Below are 17,193 nucleotides of genomic sequence, written 5' to 3' on the forward strand. Positions count from 1 at the left end.
TTGTCTGTAGATTACCTTGGATTTTCTTTACAGGAATTACAGCAATCATGTTGTCTGTCTGATACATAATAGTTTTATGGGTCCTCCCAAATATTTACGACTTTTATTTTGCTGCTGCTGTTGTCTTATTGTACTGGAAGAAGTTACATATAATATCAAATAAAGGTACTGTTAGTAAGCACCTCTATTTCTTTCTTGATCTCATTTGGAAAGATCTCAATATTTGATCGTTTACTATGTTATTGGGTGCGATCTTTTTGTGAGATACTCTAGCATATAAAGAAGTTCTTTCCACTTCTGGTTTGTCAAGGCTTTCCTTTTTATTATGAATGAAAATGATAACTCATACACCTATGTTGTTTTAAATATATTTATTTTTATTAAACATAATTGCAGAAAGAGACAAATGTGTATTTGTTTTGTAATTGTTAATGGAACTTATTAAATAATTGCATTATCAAAAATTACAGGGCAATATCTTTCATGAACAGAGAGAAATATTAGCACACTGAATCCAACATTATGTTGAGTTGATAATACATCACAATCAAGTGAAAGTAATTCTAAAACTACAAGTGTGATTTAGCATCTGAAAGTCAGGTAATAAAATTCATTGCATAAAAAATAAAATATAAATCGTGACTATCGAAAGGTACAGATGAAGCATGTGCTAATTTACTACGAAATATACACAATGTCTACTCTAAAAACTACAATATATTACTGATTTTTAATAAAGAGGATATACCATATCATATAAAAGTAAATATCATTAAGATTTCAATTTGCCCAAATTGGCCTGTATGTTTAATACAATATCATATAATGTAAAGTTCAAATGAGGGTAACTGGGATATTCATCATTGAATTGTTTTATTGATGTTTTACAATGATATTCATCATTGTTTTAATTTATTTAGTATTGTTAAAAGGAACACCTGGGGGTGGGTAATTTATAAAGTAAAGAGGCTTATTTGGCTCATGGTTCTGCATGTTCTACAAGGATGGGCCGGGCGCGGTGGCTCACGCCTGTAATCCCAGCACTTTGGGAGCCTGAGGCGGGTGGATCACGAGGTCAAGAGATCGAGACCATCCTGGTCAACATGGTGAAAGCCCGTCTCTACCAAAAATACAAAAATTAGCTGGGCATGCTGGCATGCACCTGTAGTCCCAGCTACTCGGGAGGCTGAGGCAAGAGAATTGCTTGAACCCAGAAGGCAGAGGTTGCGATGAGTCGAGATCACGCCATTGCATGCCAGACTGGGTAACAAGAGCGAAACTCCGTCTCAAAAAAAAAAAAAAAAAAAAAAATAGTACAAAAATTAGCTGGGCATGGTGGCAGGCGCCTGTAGTCCCAGCTACTCAGGACGGTGAAGAAGAAGAATTGCTTGAACCCAGGAGGCGGAGGTTGCGGTGAGCCGAGATTGTGTCATTGCACTCCAGCCTGGGTAACAAGAGCGAAACTCCGTCTCAAAAAAAATTTTAAAAGGGGGGCAAAAATCAGCTGGGCATGGTGGCGCTCCCCTGTAGTCCCAGCTACTCGGGAGGCTGAGGCAGAAGAATTGCTTGAACCCAGGAGGCAGAGGTTGTGGTGAGCCGAGATCACGCCATTGCACTACAGCCTGGGTAACAAGAGCGAAAATCCGTCCCAAAAATAAAAATTCAAAAATTATCTGGACATGCTGGCGCTCACCTGTATTCCCAGCTACTCCAGAGGCTGAGGCAAGAGAATTGCTTGAACCCTGGTGGCAGAGGTTGCGATGAGCCGAGATCGCGCCATTGCACTGCAGCCTGGGTAACAAGAGCGAAACTCCGTCTCAAAAAAAAAAAAAAAAAAAAATAGTACAAAATTAGCTGGGCATGGTGGCAGGCGCCTGTAGTCCCAGCTACTCGGGACGCTGAGGCAGAAGAATTGCTTGAACCCAGGAGGCGGAGGTTGCGGTGAGCTGAGATCACGTCATTGCACTCCAGCCTGGGTAAGAACCGAGAACTCCATCTCAAAAAAAAGTACAAAAATTAGCTGGGCATGGTAGCGTGTGCCTGTAGTCCCAGCTACTCGGGAGGCTGAGGCAATAGAATTGCTTGAACCCAGGAGGCAGAGGTTGCGGTGAGCCGAGATCGCGCCATTGCACTCCAGCCTGGGTAACAAGAGTGAAACTCCGTCTCAAAAAGAAGAAAAGAAAGAAAGAAAAGAACCATGGAGACAGATGGCGACGATGGTTGTGTGCTTGGATTACCGGAGTGAGCCACCACGCCCGGCCAGAGATAGGGTTTTACCATGTTGACCAAGCTGGTGTTTAACTCCCGACCTTAAGTCATTTGCCCACCTCCACCTCCCAAGGTGCTGTGAATACAGACATGAGCCACTGTGCCTGGCCTGCTGCTACTTTTTGGCCATTTATTTTCTTGTTCTTCATATTTTCACCTATAGTAGACAGCAAAAAACATGGGTGAATCATAATGAGTCAGGGAGGAGGTTTTTTTTTTTGAGATAGGGTCACTCTGTTGCCCGGGCTAAATGGCAGTGGTGCAAGCTCTGCCTCCCAGGTTTAAGGGATTCTCCTGCCTCAGCCTTGAGTAGCTGAGATTACAGGCACGCACCCCCACACCCGGCTAATATGTGTATTTTTAGTAAAGACGGGGTTTCACCTTGTTATTCAGGCTGGTCTTGAACTCCCGACCTCGTGATTCGCCTGCGGCAGTCTCCCAAAGTGCTGGAATTACAGGTGTGAGCCACCAATCCCAGCCAGGAAGTTTTTAATAAAAGAAATATTTCTGAAATTTTGGTCTACAAATCTGGCAAATTTAAGGAATAATCTATTACAGATGAGGAAGGAAAAACAATGAATGAGAATATTCAGTCTCTTCCTTCAACATTGTTATAATCACCCCTTATTTAAAGAGGAGATAGTGGGAGAAGTACCACCTTGGAATACTTTGGGGCCACTGGAAGATGGCAAAGTAGATATAGGCTTTTTTTTACTTTTGAGACGCAGAATCTCAGAAAAATAAAAAATAAACCAGATGAAATCTAGAGAAAAACTTACTTGCTTAAGAAATGGAAACACACTATGAATTCTTTAAGTATCTGTAGAGATGATTTGGAAGTTGAAGTGGAACCACATGATTTACACTTGAGTTGGTGACTGAGAGATGGAGGAAAACATGAGTTGAAATGGTGATAAGGAAAAATATGAAAGAGAGGCCTTTAGGTGGCTGATGAGTGTGTTAATAGTGTGAGTAAACTCTGTGATTCTGGGTCCCAGGAAACACCGACAGATAGAAAGTGCCACCCATGCCCTGCTGGCACAGCTGGCAGGAACAAGTGACCTCCCTTCAACCCACGTCCCCTTTATTTAGGATTCCCTGCTGCCCTGGCCCCTCTCTGACATCGTGAGCAGCTTTAGGAGGAGGATCAGGACAGCCAAGGCTCTCCACCTGAGATGCCCTGGTGTGTCAGAGGCAGAAAGGCTTTGGGGTCTGAGGGCACTGTGGGACAGTGAAGGACACTCCAGAGATGGCCTCTCCCAGCTAGAAAATGACTCAGAGTCTCCATGGGAGTTTGGTCATCAGGGAGCCCACTGGGTAGATTTGGGTGGCAACACTGACCTGCTAGGACATACCTTAACCCCACCAGGTCAGCTGTGAGAACTCAGGGCAGAGGGGCCCAGAACAGGCGGGTCGCAGCTCTTATTTAAATGCAGTGGCTCTGCTCCCGTGAAGGTTTTGGAAGATGTAAGGTGGCTTCGGAAAGCTCAGGCTCCACAGCAGTGTCACGAAGCAGAATTGCATCTCAACCATACCCAGGGCTCCTGTCTTTACCCTCACTCACTGCACAGAAGAGGGGGCACCTTACCTGGGACAGGGATCCACACTCAGCTCTGCTCCACACACCCGCCCTCCTCACTATGCTGATTCTGAACCACAGTCCCTCCCTTCAGTCCAATTTAGGGTCTGTGGTCCAGACAGGGCCGACTCAGCCACCCTCAGCATCCGAAGGTTCTGAACAAATGCCACAGCTGTCTGCACTGAGGACAGCAGCAACACTGGCAATGTTGACAGCCAAGGCCAATACGACACACTCTTCACATGTACACGCTGTATTTTCTGTCGCTCTGTGCTAAGTCATGTTCTTAAAGGGGACTTTTGCTATGCCAGATAGTTTCAATATTTATGTAGACCAATGCTTTTTTCTCAGGATCAGTATTTTTGTGTCCTAAAACAACTATACATATATGCATGTCTGTATATATACAACTATATACATATATACATGTATATGTGCATATATATACAACTGTGTATATATACATACACACATGTATATAGTTGTATATATACACATACACACATATGTTCATATAAAAAACATTTGAATTATATCTCAAAGTCTGTTAAAAACATGAATGGCTTGATATTCTAGTGCCAAGTAAGGGATGGCTTTATTTAAAACATAAAGTTTCCAGTAGATTCCTTTAAAAATATTATAGCAGGGATTTCCAGATCACCCCCACTCCCACCTTTTTATAATTTTTGACTATTTTCCAGAGTCATGAATCCAATGAGGTGAAGGTGGAAGAAAGCATTTAGCAGTAGGTACAGGAGAGCTGGCGTTGGGTGAGGCAGAGTGGGGAGAGATGCTCCTTTAAATGAGAGCCTCTGGAACCTGGAGAAAGCAAGTGTGAGGTGGGCAACCTTCCTGCAGAGCTACCAGAGGCGTGGATGATGCCCCAGCAGTGGATGATGCCCATCTGTGGATGATGCCCCAGCAGTGGATGATGCCCCAGGCGTGGATGATGCCCCAGCTGTGGATGATGCCCATCTGTGGATGATGTCCCTCATGTCCCAGCCATGGATGATGATTCAGCTGTGGATCAAAGCCAACAGTTGTTTTCAAGAAAAAACTAGTGCACAAGACATTAGTGACATTTATCAAGAAAAAAGGAAAATCACAAAATTAGTATCAGAAATTAATAGGAAGACATAACCACAGAGAGAGCAGAGACTATAAAACAATGAGTGGACATTATGAATACATAACGTTTTGAAGCAACGTTTTGTTTCACTTTGGCTGGTGTCCATATGCTGCAGTAGCCAGCCAAGAGTGAGAGGGCTTCTCATGGAGGAAGCTTGGGTTGAGGCTGAGGATCTTTAACATGCATGCAAAAGAGTTGCCACAAGGGGATGGAAACCAGGCTACCAACCAAGTGCTGCACAGAGTTTGTACCTGTCCCTCTCATCATTTTCAGCTGGCAGGGTTTGAGCATTTTAGAGCTTGGGAAGGTATTACTAAATCTACTAAAAGACATCACCGATCCTTATATGCTTTGGCCAATTGCTGAGCAAATTAACTTCACAACTGAAGTGGGCTGCATTGGCCAGTGTGGTCCCCCACTCCTCTTAGAATTTGTGAGCTTGGGGCCTGCTGGAGGGTGGACGGTGGGAGGAGGGAAAAGGTCAGGAAAATAACTGATATTAGGCTTAATATGTGGATGATAAAATAACCTGTACAACAAACCCTCCTGACACACGTTTATGTTATGTACCAAACCTGCTCATCCTGCACAGGTTCCCCTGAACGTAAAAACGAAACAAAAAAGGATCTGTGAGCCGACCCAAACACCTGGGGATCTTTGTGCTTTTCACACTGATGATTACAGGGGAGATGTACCTGTAACTGCCCTGGGTTGTGTGACCATGGAGGCCACTTTATAACGACGGGCAGTGTCTGGGACTTCCTTAGGGCTTATACACGAATGCTGTACTCCCTGCATGGTGGCGAACACCCCATGACTGAGAGCATGCCAGTAGTTGCCAGTGTCAGCACTGGCCCACATTCCTGGATTTGTTTTCACTTTTTCATTCAGGAACTCAGGAGCTGGGGCCACCCCCTGGCCCTTCAGGTTCTCCACCTGAGCTGTGAGGATAATAAACCAGACCCAGGGATGGCTCTGGTGAGGGTGGAGGAGTCACTGTACAGACAGAGTAGAGTGGGGCTGGATTTTATTCTTTAAAAGTGGACACTGGAGAATGGGCTGTGTAAATGGGAAATCTCTCCTGAGAAAACACACGGCCTCACCTGCACAGAAGCACACACATTCACATCACATGATGCAGCCTCACACAACACACCACCAATCCTCAAGCACCCAACTCAGTACCAGTCAAAAGGGAGCACAGCTGCTGCCTCAAAATTTGGCCATGATTTTTCCCCGGGGAACTCAGGTTTCTAAGAAACACTTTCACTATGCTTATTCCTATCACAATCCCAGAATCAGGGTGGCACTGCACATTGAAGCCAGCTTTTTTTCTTGACAATAATTCCAGAATACTTACCAGAGTCACACTTCAGATGGAACACCGGCACTACCTGCAACACAGAAACAAAGCTTTATGAGGGGCAGATTGTGCTGTGGATTGTTTGCAAAAGGTTGTTTCTCTCAATGAATACTGAAAACCTGATCACAAACTTAGTCAGCTGCTACAGTAATCAAAACAGCATGGTACTGGTACTGAAACAGAGATGGAGACCAACGGAACAGAAAAGAGGTTCATCGGACAGGACAGAATGGGTGGCCACAGAAGCCTGGGATAGATTTTATGTCCCCACAACACAGCAGTGAGCACACTTCATGGCGTGCTGATGCTTACCGAATGGTACAACTGAGGACTGGGTGATTCTGTTTGATTGTATGTGTTTTTATTCCAAGAGGCTCAACAACATGCTCTATGGAAGCATGATCCTTCAAACGCACTCATCTATCCTTTCAGTCATTTTTCACTCCCTCAGCCAAAAGCTTCTCCATCTGGGTTTCTGCAACACCAATCTCAAACCCATAAAGCAATGGGTCACAGCAACCCTGCTAAGCTCACACGCCCAGCTGTGGAAGGAAACTTCACTTTACGGCAAGTCTACTTCGCCACTACAGGCAGTGCAGCATGTTCGTTTAGAGATTAGCCTTTGGTGTTAGAGAGATCCAGCTGTGTGCATGTCTCGTGATAATTTACTTAACTGAGACTCACATTCCTCATCTGTATAATGAATAGAACCAAACTAATTATGCCTCAAAGTGATTGTGATGCTTCAAAGAGGCAACATAGAGAAGTGACCACATAGTATCCATGACTCAAATGTCTATCAGTTATCCTTTCCATTTTAATAACTTAAGCAGCTGTTATCAAGTACAGTCATGTGGCACAGTGACATTTTGATCAATGATTACTTACATGGCTGGGGTCAGACGGGCATACACAAACCTACTGGCCTGCATCATTAGATTAAAACAAAATTTTTGGTTAAAAATTTTAAGTAAGATGCTATACAATTGAAAGGCTAACCACAGTGATGGAATTTTTAGGGAGAGATAAAACTAAAAGTGAACAAGGATTTGGAGAAATGTCTCCTCACATATGCTGCTACAGGAACATGAATTAGCATCACCATTTTGAAAAATATTTGGCACTATTCATGACAATAAAACATTTGTTCCCTTCTAACAATCTACTTCACAGAAATGAGTGCCAGTATTATTCCAAAGCCAGTTACACTTACGAACATGAGTGAATTTCAAATCATAATGTGAGCAAAAAAGCCAGACACCGAGAATCACATATTGACTTATTCTATGTATGACAGTCCAAACCTGGAGAGATCTAAACAAGTCATTAGCAGTCAGAGCAGTCATCAGCATCTTCCCTTAAGGAAGAAGATGATTAAACGAGGAGGGAAACTTCAGGGAGGTACCAGGGATGTCTGCACTTGTGCCATCTCACCCTCTCAGATGTCAGGGTCCCAAAAGAGGGTGCTGGCAATATTTAGGTGGTTCAAAGGTCTCACGAAGAAAAGCAAATTACAGACAGCAGGAAACTCAGTTCTTTAATGAAGTGCCCCAGACTGGATAGAAAGTGCCCACTTAGTTTTGCATCTTATTATGTAGAATGAGGATCCTCCAAAGATAAAAACGTCATCCATAGCATAGCATGGACAGAATTATGTGCTATCAGCACATTTTATCCTATGGAGTTTCCTGCACAACTCTTAGCAATCTGTAAATAAAAGGTCCAGAACTTAACTTATAAATATCAACTTAGAGAACAACGGAAGCCTAGTTTTTGAAGACAGGAAATAGTGTAACGCCATCTTCTGCACTGCGCCCGGCCTAGGGTATCATTTTCTACCTGCAGAAATTATCCTATTGCAGCTTCCCTCATGGATGGTATCCACTGGCCAATCTTTAGAGACACAAATCTCAGCAAGAAGTTATTTCAGAGAGTGACTCACCCACCCTCCTACTCCAGGTGAGGTCACACTGGATTACACGAGATCACCCTGAGCTTTCCTCCGTGTTCTCAGACTCCCTCCAGGCTCTGTGGAGCCAGAGATCTTCAACAAGGCATTGCTTACACTTTCCAGCCTTCAAGTAAGAAAGAGAAGCTGAAGGAATCACCTTTCCATTTTTTCTTCCACTGTCCCATGATAGGTCTCACCTCCAATCCCACAACCCTGAGATCCCAACTTTGATGTGCACGCTTTGAGTGACATGAGTCCAACAATCAAACCCTGGGCTCACAGCAGACATGCAAGACAGCATTCTGTGGGGGACGGAAATGCTCTCTGATGTATGGCTGCTGGGCCATTGCATGGTGGCTGTTGTGATGAGGTTTTGAATATTTCATTGTATATATTTGTTTATTTAACTAAAAAGAGGCATGTATATGACTGAGAAGCACACTAGACGGGACAGCTCCAGAGATCCAGACATGAGGAAGACCTGACTCCCCTCTCCTGGTGTTTTTTGCAGAATCCTTTGCTGCTCTGATCCCACCACCATTTACGGTTACTTCCTGGGCATCTGCACAAGGGCCCATCACTGTGTGGGGCTGGGGATAGGACAGTGAGGACAACATCCAGGTCCAGAGGGATTCCAGTAGAAATGCACTTGCACCCAGTGGAAGAGCGTGGCCCTATGCACCCTGTCTAGACTAGATCAGAGCAGCAGGAGCAGAGGGGTGGGGGCGTCTCACTGTCCTCAGGAGCTCACCCTCTCTCCAGAGACCCTGACTCAGAAGCTGGGCAGGCTCCAGGATGAGTGTGGCTCAACAGGCTGGACAGGTTGAGAAAAAAAACCTTTCCACACTTGCACTAGATCCCAGCTCAGGGGTGACAGAGCTCATCCCAGGAATGTGTTCATTAAAACATCCATGGAGCCTAATGTGTCGGTCCCTGGACTGAGCTCTGGGGTAAGGACAAATGAGGAAGACACAGTCACTGCCCTGCTAGTAAATACCCATAGCCAGGGTTCCTCTATTCACCTGTGGAAAGACTCAGACTTTGAGATAGAAGATTTTAAACCATCTCCAAAATAAGTGGAAATTGAGATGTTATGGATTGTACAGAAGAGTTGCAAGGATGACCTGGAGTCTGGGATCAGTCCCCAGCCCTTTGCTGAGATCACCCTGCAATGGAACTCATGTCCCTCCCCACCTGCCCTGCTACTTTGGAGTGCTGCAGCTGCCCAGGCCAAGAGCTGGAAGACTCTGTCCAGTTGAAAAGCATTTCTGGGCCAGAAGACCCTTGGCCAACAGATTCTTCTACTGAAGAATCATTCCTCAGGAGGTTTCCAGAAGAGGTGAAAAATAAAAACTTGTCTGTCTCAGCCTCAGGAATATCAGTCCTGGGACCTCTCTGTGTCTGGTCTGACCCTGAGGTCCATTCCTATTGACTCGTGTCCTGTCCTGTGTCAGAAAAATGGGGACCTGATTCCTGTTTTGCCCCTCTCTGCAATGACACTCTGCTGGTATCACTGCCAGCATCGCACAAATAGATGGAGAAGACATGAGTCAGGAAGGAAGCTCCTTTCTCAAGGCATTTACGGTGATGTTCACATCAAGCTTTTGACGGAGAGCAAGGCCAAGTCCTACTCACTCCTCCCCAGAAGGGGTCTCATATCCTGCCTGGGCCCTGATGATGATGCTGAACTGATGCCCCTAACATTGCAATCTTGACATTCTTTTAACAATGTCCCAAATATTCTCATTTTCTTTCCCTCTGATCCTCTAAATCATGTTCCCTTTCAGGTATAGCACGAGGCTCTCCCTTGCTCTCTCCCATTGAGCCCACTAAGCAGCTGTCCATGAATTCTGAGAACCTCAATGTTGGTAACACTGATAATTTCCTTGACTCACACACAGCAGCGCCCCTGCAGCACCAATGGAAAGCTTCGTCCAGAGATTAAAGATGTCTAGGACAATCTGGTCATGAGAAAATCACTTCTGGGGTGAACAAGTGACACTGCACAATCAAACAGTTTCATTCTTTTGTTCCACTGGGGAAATACTGACACACACAGGACAATCAAATTTTACTGAAAAGCAATTCATTTCCACAGAATGAATGCTCCAAAAAAACCTCTCAAACCATCATGTGGTCCACGTGACCTTCATTATGACTTAAAGCAGCTACCTTGGCTCTCTGTGTGTGAAGGTTTTCAGAAGGAAACAAAAACCTATTTCAACAGTAGCATCAATAGGGTATGATGGAGATTCTCCTGTCTCAGAGCCGAGCTCTTCACGGAGACATCTGTTTCTCACAGCACACCCCAGATCCTCAAACCTATCAGGAACCCGAAGCTAGGGAGGTTCTCCAGACAAAAGCAAGCAAGAAAATCCCCCCAAACTCATCAATTACATTTGCCATTAGGAAGAAAGTGATACTAGAATATGTACAATGTTGGAGAGGGGAACAACACACACTGTGAGAAAAGTGGAGAGGAGAGCATCAGAATAAAGAGCTAATGTATGTGAAGATTAATACCTAGGTGATGGGTTGACAGGTGCAGCAAACCATGCCACACTTTTAGCTATGTAACAAAGCTGGACATCCTGCACATGTATCCGAAAAATTCAAATCAAATTTAAACTAAAAAAGAAATTGCCAGAGAAGGCAAATCTAGAGAAACAGAAAGTAGCTTAGTGGCTGCCTAGGGCCAGCGGTGTAGGCCTAGAAAAAAAAGAGAAGTGACTACTAATGGTTATAGGGTTTCTATGAGGGGGAGAGAATAGATTCTAAACTTAGATTGTGACAATGGCTGCACAACCCTGTAAATATAGTGAAAACACTACATCACCCACTTTAAATAAGTGAATTGTTTTGCATGTAAACTGTGTGACAATAAGGCAGTTTAAGAAAAAAAGAATACTTACAGATGTCTTTTGGGGCTGTCACGGGGTCCTGCAACAAGAGAAGAACACACAAAACATGGTAAGCATCATATCATGCTGGGTGCTGTGGGTGCAGGTCTTCTCACATGGTGAAATTAGAAAACCACATCATTGGTCCCTAAATGAAGCATAGAAAATGCTTCTAGAAAATACAGGAAATTTGGCCAGCGGCCATGTCAGCTGGCAAATACAAAATTATTTTTCAAGAAGAAAATGTTGCTACTGAGAAATATGCCCACCACCAGATTGTGAGTTATGCCATCTTTAGACTGACATCGTCAATCAGGCCCCAGTTGGTCAGAAACTCCACTGACTGGTCGCTAGAGTCCATGACAACTGAGGTCTGATATTCACTTGATATTCCAGAGGCCCCAGGAATAAAAATTTCTCTTCGAGACAAAGAAATGCATCTTACCACATCACGGGGAATCTCATCGTCTTCAATGTCTTCTATGATGAGGTCCTGTAGGACCTCAACAGGACCTAAGAGAACACAGAGTGACAGTCAGTGCACTGGTGCTGCTGCGGAATCTCACAAGGAGCACTGGGAAATGTGGACGGGGCCGGAGTGTATGGAGCCGGGCATTTGACACGCATGGACCGAGCTGCTGCTGGACCATCCTCCTTGGTGCTGAAGGAAGGAAAAGGAGAGGGGCAGAAAGAAATGAAAGAGCCTTGGCTTCCTAGCTAGGGCAACCTCATCAATGCGAAATCGTCATTTGAAGGACCAGTTAATACAGAAAGGCACCTACTTTAAATGGGTGAATTGGTTTGCATGTCAACTACATCTCAGTAACTGTTTAAAAGAAACAGAATACGTACGGTGGTGATACTGGGCCGCAGGCTTCTCCTGCAATAAGAGAAAAAGAAACACCTTGAGGATTACATCATGCTGGGTCCTGTTGGCACAGGTCTTGTATTCACTTGGTGACATTAGATAACCAGAGGGCAGGCTGGGCACGGTGGCTCACGCATGTAATCCCAGCACATTGGGAGGCTGAGGCGGGCAGATCATGAGGGCAAGAGATGGAGACCATCCTGGCCAACATGGTGAAACCCGGCCATACTAAAAACTACAAAAAAGGTGGGTGTGGTTGTGGTGAGAGACTTCAGTCCAGCTACTCAAGAGGTTGAGGCAGGAGAATTGCTTGAATGCAGTAGGAGGACGCTGCAGTGATCTGAGATCACATCACTGCACTGTACCCTGGTGACAGAGAGACTCTGTCTCAAAAACAAAACTAAGCTAAACAATAAAAAACAGATGTCAAACAGTGATGAAGTCACAGGCCCCTAATGGAGCACAGGGGATGCCTGCAGAAAATGCAGCGGGTTTGGAATATTTAGCAAGTATCTATGCTGGATGAAAAATACAAAATTATTTTTCAAGAAGAAAATGTTGCTACTGAGAAATATACCCACGACCAGATTGTGAGTTATGCAATCTTTTGACTGACATCGTCAATCAGGCCTCAGTTGGTCAGAAACTCCACTGACTGGTCGCTAGAGTCCATGACAACTGAGGTCTGATATTCACTTGATATTCCAGAGGCCCCAGGAATAAAAATTTCTCTTCGAGACAAAGAAATGCATCTTACCACATCACGGGGAATCTCATCGTCTTCAATGTCTTCTATAATGAGGTCCTGTAGTACCTCAACAGGACCTAAGAGAACACAGAGTGACAGTCAGTGCACTGGTGCTGCTGCGGAATCTCACAAGGAGCACTGGGAAATGTGGACAGGGCCGGAGTGTATGGAACCGGGCATTTGACACGCATGGACCGAGCTGCTGCTGGACCATCCTCCTTGGTGCTGAAGGAAGGAAAAGGAGAGGGGCAGAAAGAAATGAAAGAGCCTTGGCTTCCTAGCTAGGGCAACCTCATCAATGCGAAATCGTCATTTGAAGGACCAGTTAATACAGAAAGGCACCTACTTTAAATGGGTGAATTGGTTTGCATGTCAACTACGTCTCAGTAACTGTTTAAAAGAAACAGAATACGTACGGTGGTGATACTTGGCCGCAGGCTTCTCCTGCAATAAGACAAAAAGAAACACCATGAGGATTACATCATGCTGGGTCCTGTTGGCACAGGTCTTGTATTCACTTGGTGACATTAGAAAACCAGAGGGCAGGCTGGGCACGGTGGCTCACGCATGTAATCCCAGCACGTTGGGAGGCTGAGGCGGGCAGATCATGAGGGCAAGAGATGGAGACCATCCTGGCCAACATGGTGAAACCCGGCCCTAATAAGAGCTACAAAAAAGGTGGGTGTGGTTGTGGTGAGAGACTTCAGTCCAGCTACTCAAGAGTTTGAGGCAGGAGAATTGCTTGAATGCAGTAGGACGACGCTGCAGTGATCTGAGATCACACCACTGCACTGTACCCTGGTGACAGAGAGACTCTGTCTCAGAAACAAAACTAAGCTAAACAAAAAATACCAGATGTCAAACAGTGATGAAGTCACAGGCCCCTAATGGAGCACAGGGGATGCCTGCAGAAAATGCAGCGGGTTTGGAATATTTAGCAAGTATCTATGCTGGATGAAAAATACAAAATTATTTTTCAAGAAGAAAATGTTGCTACTGAGAAATATACCCACGACCAGATTGTGAGTTATGCCATCTTTTGACTGACATCGTCAATCAGGCCTCAGTTGGTCAGAAACTCCACTGACTGCTCGCTAGAGTCCATGACAACTGAGGTCTGATATTCACTTGATATTCCAGAGGCCCCCGGAATAAAAATTTCTCTTCGAGGCAAAGAAATGCATCTTACCACATCACGGGGAATCTCATCGTCCTCTATGTCTTCTATGATGAGGTCCTGTAGGACCTCAACAGGACCTAAGAGAACACAGAGTGACAGTCAGTGCACTGGTGCTGCTGCGGAATCTCACAAGGAGCACTGGGAAATGTGGACGGGGCCGGAGTGTATGGAGCCGGGCATTTGACACGCATGGACCGAGCTGCTGCTGGACCATCCTCCTTGGTGCTGAAGGAAGGAAAAGGAGAGGGGCAGAAAGAAATGAAAGAGCCTTGGCTTCCTAGCTAGGGCAACCTCATCAATGTGAAATCGTCATTTGAAGGACCAGTTTCAGAAAGGCACCTACTTTAAATGGGTGAATTGGTTTGCATGTCAACTGCGTCTCAGTAACTGTTTAAAAGAAACAGAATACGTACGGTGGTGATACTGGGCCGCAGGCTTCTCCTGCAATAAGAGAAAAAGAAACACCATGAGGATTACATCATGCTGGGTCCTGTTGGCACAGGTCTTGTATTCACTTGGTGACATTAGAAAACCAGATGGCAGGTTGGGAACGGTGGCTCACGCATGTATTCCCAGCACGTTGGGAGGCTGAGGCGGGCAGATCATGAGGGCAAGAGATGGAGACCATCCTGGCCAACATGGTGAAACCCGGCCATACTAAAAACTACAAAAAAGGTGGGTGTGGTTGTGGTGAGAGACTTCAGTCCAGCTACTCAAGAGGTTGAGGCAGGAGAATTGCTTGAATGCAGTAGGAGGACGCTGCAGTGATCTGAGATCACACCACTGCACTGTACCCTGGTGACAGAGAGACTCTGTCTCAAAAACAAAACTAAGCTAAACAAAAAATACCAGATGTCAAACAGTGATGAAGTCACAGGCCCCTAATGGAGCACAGGGGATGCCTGCAGAAAATGCAGCGGGTTTGGAATATTTAGCAAGTATCTATGCTGGATGAAAAATACAAAATTATTTTTCAAGAAGAAAATGTTGCTACTGAGAAATATGCCCACGACCAGATTGTAAGTTATGCCATCTTTTGACTGACGTCGTCAATCAGGCCTCAGTTGGTCAGAAACTCCACTGACTGCTCGCTAGAGTCCATGACAACTGAGGTCTGATATTCACTTGATATTCCAGAGGCCCCAGGAATAAAAATTTCTCTTCGAGACAAAGAAATGCATCTTACCACATCACGGGGAATCTCATCGTCTTCAATGTCTTCTATGATGAGGTCCTGTAGGACCTCAACAGGACCTAAGAGAACACAGAGTGACAGTCAGTGCACTGGTGCTGCTGCGGAATCTCACAAGGAGCACTGGGAAATGAGGACGGAGCCGGAGTGTATGGAGCCGGGCATTTGACACGCATGGACCGAGCTGCTGCTGGACCATTCTCCTTGGTGCTGAAGGAAGGAAAAGGAGAGGGGCAGAAAGAAATGAAAGAGCCTTGGCTTCCTAGCTAGGGCAACCTCATCAATGCGAAATCGTCATTTGAAGGACCAGTTAACACAGAAAGGCACCTACTTTAAATGGGTGAATTGGTTTGCATGTCAACTACGTCTCAGTAACTGTTTAAAAGAAACAGAATACGTACGGTGGTGATACTGGGCCGCAGGCTTCTCCTGCAATAAGAGAAAAAGAAACACCTTGAGGATTACATCATGCTGGGTCCTGTTGGCACAGGTCTTGTATTCTCTTGGTGACATTAGAAAACCAGATGGCAGGCCGGGCGTGGTGGCTCACACATGTAATCCCAGAATGTTGGGAGGCCAATATGGGCAGATCATGAGGTCAAGACATTGAGACCATCCTGGCTAACATGGTGAAACCCTGACTCTACTAAATACTACAAGAAACCCAGCATAGTGGTGGCGTGAGACTGTAGTTCCAGCTACTCAGGAGACTGAGGCAGGAGAATTGCTTGAACCCAGTACCTGCAGGTGATCTAAGATCACACCACTGCACTGTAGCCAGGTGACAGAGAAAGTTTCTGTTTCAAAACAACAACAGCAAGAAAACCAGATGTAGGACAGTGATCAAGTCACTGGCCCCAGGTGACGCATACAGGATGCTTGCAGAAAATGCAATGTGTTTGCAAAATTTAGCAGGTGTGTATGTTCTCTAGGCAATACAAAATTATTTTAAGAAGAAAACGCTGCTACTGAGAAATGTGCTCACGAACAGTTTGTAGGTGATATCCCCTTTTGACAGACATCATCCATCAGGCCTCAGTTGGTCATAATCTCCAGTGACCAGTCGCTAGAATCCAAGACCCCCGAGGCCTAATTTGTGATGGCAGTCAAAAATCATATTCACTTTATAGTCTAGAAGCCCCAGAAAAAAAAATTTCCAGACAAACAAATATGTTACCGTGTCAGAGGCCACCTCCTCCTCCTCACTGCCACGTGTATACTCCTCTGGGTTGTCAACAGGAGCTAGGAGAACACAGAGTGACAGTCAGTTCATTGGTGCTGCTGAGAAATCTCACAAGAGGTTTGGGGGATATGTGTATGGAGGGGCTGGAATGATGGAGCTGGGTGGTTCACAAGCATGGACTGAGCTGCTGCTGGACCATTCTCCTGGTGTTGAAAAGGAAAAGGAGAGGGGCAGAAAGAAATGAAAGAGCCTTGGCTTTCAAGCTAGGGCAACTTCATCAATGTGAAACAGTCACCTTAAGAACCGGTTAATACAGAAAGGCACTGTATAGAAACGAGAAGTACATTAGAGCTGCTTAGAACCAGGGGTACAAGGTTGGGCAAAACAGAGGGGTGTCTACTAATGAGGTTTGTTTGAGGAGGAATGAAGAGGTTTTAAAATTAGATTGTAACGTAAGTGCATAGCTATAAATATGGTAAAAACACTGTATCACCCACTTTAAATGGGTGAATTGGATTGCATGTCAACAACATCACAATGAAGCTATGTTAAAAAAAGAATACGTACTGTGGTGATATTCACTTGTAGCGTTTTCCTGCAGTAAGAAGAAAGAAAAACCATCATGAGGATCAGATCATACTGGGTCCTGACTGCACAGGTCTTTTATTCACTTGGTGGGTGTTAGAAAACCACTGACCCCCAAATAAAGCAGAGAGGATGCTTGGAGAAAAAGCAGTGGGCTTCTGTCTTTGGTTTTGGACAGATTCTTGCTCTGTCACCCAGGCTGGAGTGCAGTGGCATGATCTCAGCTCACTGTAACCTCAGCTTCCTG

At 45.0% G+C, this 17,193-nt stretch overlaps 1 protein-coding gene across 5 annotated transcripts in view; it reads right to left on the reverse strand.

Moving 5' to 3' along the window:
• Window positions 1–4,424: 4,424 nt before the first annotated feature.
• Window positions 4,425–17,193, reverse strand: part of LOC144576781 (uncharacterized) — a 34,803-nt gene continuing 22,034 nt past the window's right edge. The window contains exons 3-16 of one of the 5 annotated variants that reach the window (XR_013519273.1): window positions 16,929–16,956; window positions 16,356–16,420; window positions 15,580–15,607; window positions 15,173–15,240; window positions 14,400–14,427; window positions 13,996–14,063; window positions 13,223–13,250; window positions 12,816–12,883; window positions 12,043–12,070; window positions 11,636–11,703; window positions 11,203–11,230; window positions 7,228–7,265; window positions 6,337–6,370; window positions 4,425–4,867 (exon numbers count right to left, since the gene is read on the reverse strand). Coding sequence is in view for 3 of the 5 variants with exons in the window: in XM_078329055.1 (XP_078185181.1) it covers window positions 6,342–6,370; window positions 11,203–11,230; window positions 11,636–11,703; window positions 12,043–12,070; window positions 12,816–12,883; window positions 13,223–13,250; window positions 13,996–14,063; window positions 14,400–14,427; window positions 15,173–15,240; window positions 15,580–15,607; window positions 16,356–16,420; window positions 16,929–16,956 (534 nt within the window). In the remaining 2 variants the exon portion in view is untranslated. Of the gene's footprint in view, window positions 4,868–6,332; window positions 6,371–7,227; window positions 7,266–11,202; window positions 11,231–11,635; window positions 11,704–12,042; window positions 12,071–12,815; window positions 12,884–13,222; window positions 13,251–13,995; window positions 14,064–14,399; window positions 14,428–15,172; window positions 15,241–15,579; window positions 15,608–16,355; window positions 16,421–16,928; window positions 16,957–17,193 lie in introns of all 5 variants that reach the window. The other 4 variants (XR_013519274.1, XM_078329055.1, XM_078329056.1 and 1 more) reach the window with 4 other exon arrangements.

Source organism: Callithrix jacchus, chromosome 6 (assembly GCF_049354715.1).
Source record: "Callithrix jacchus isolate 240 chromosome 6, calJac240_pri, whole genome shotgun sequence".
NCBI lineage: Eukaryota > Metazoa > Chordata > Mammalia > Primates > Cebidae > Callithrix > Callithrix jacchus.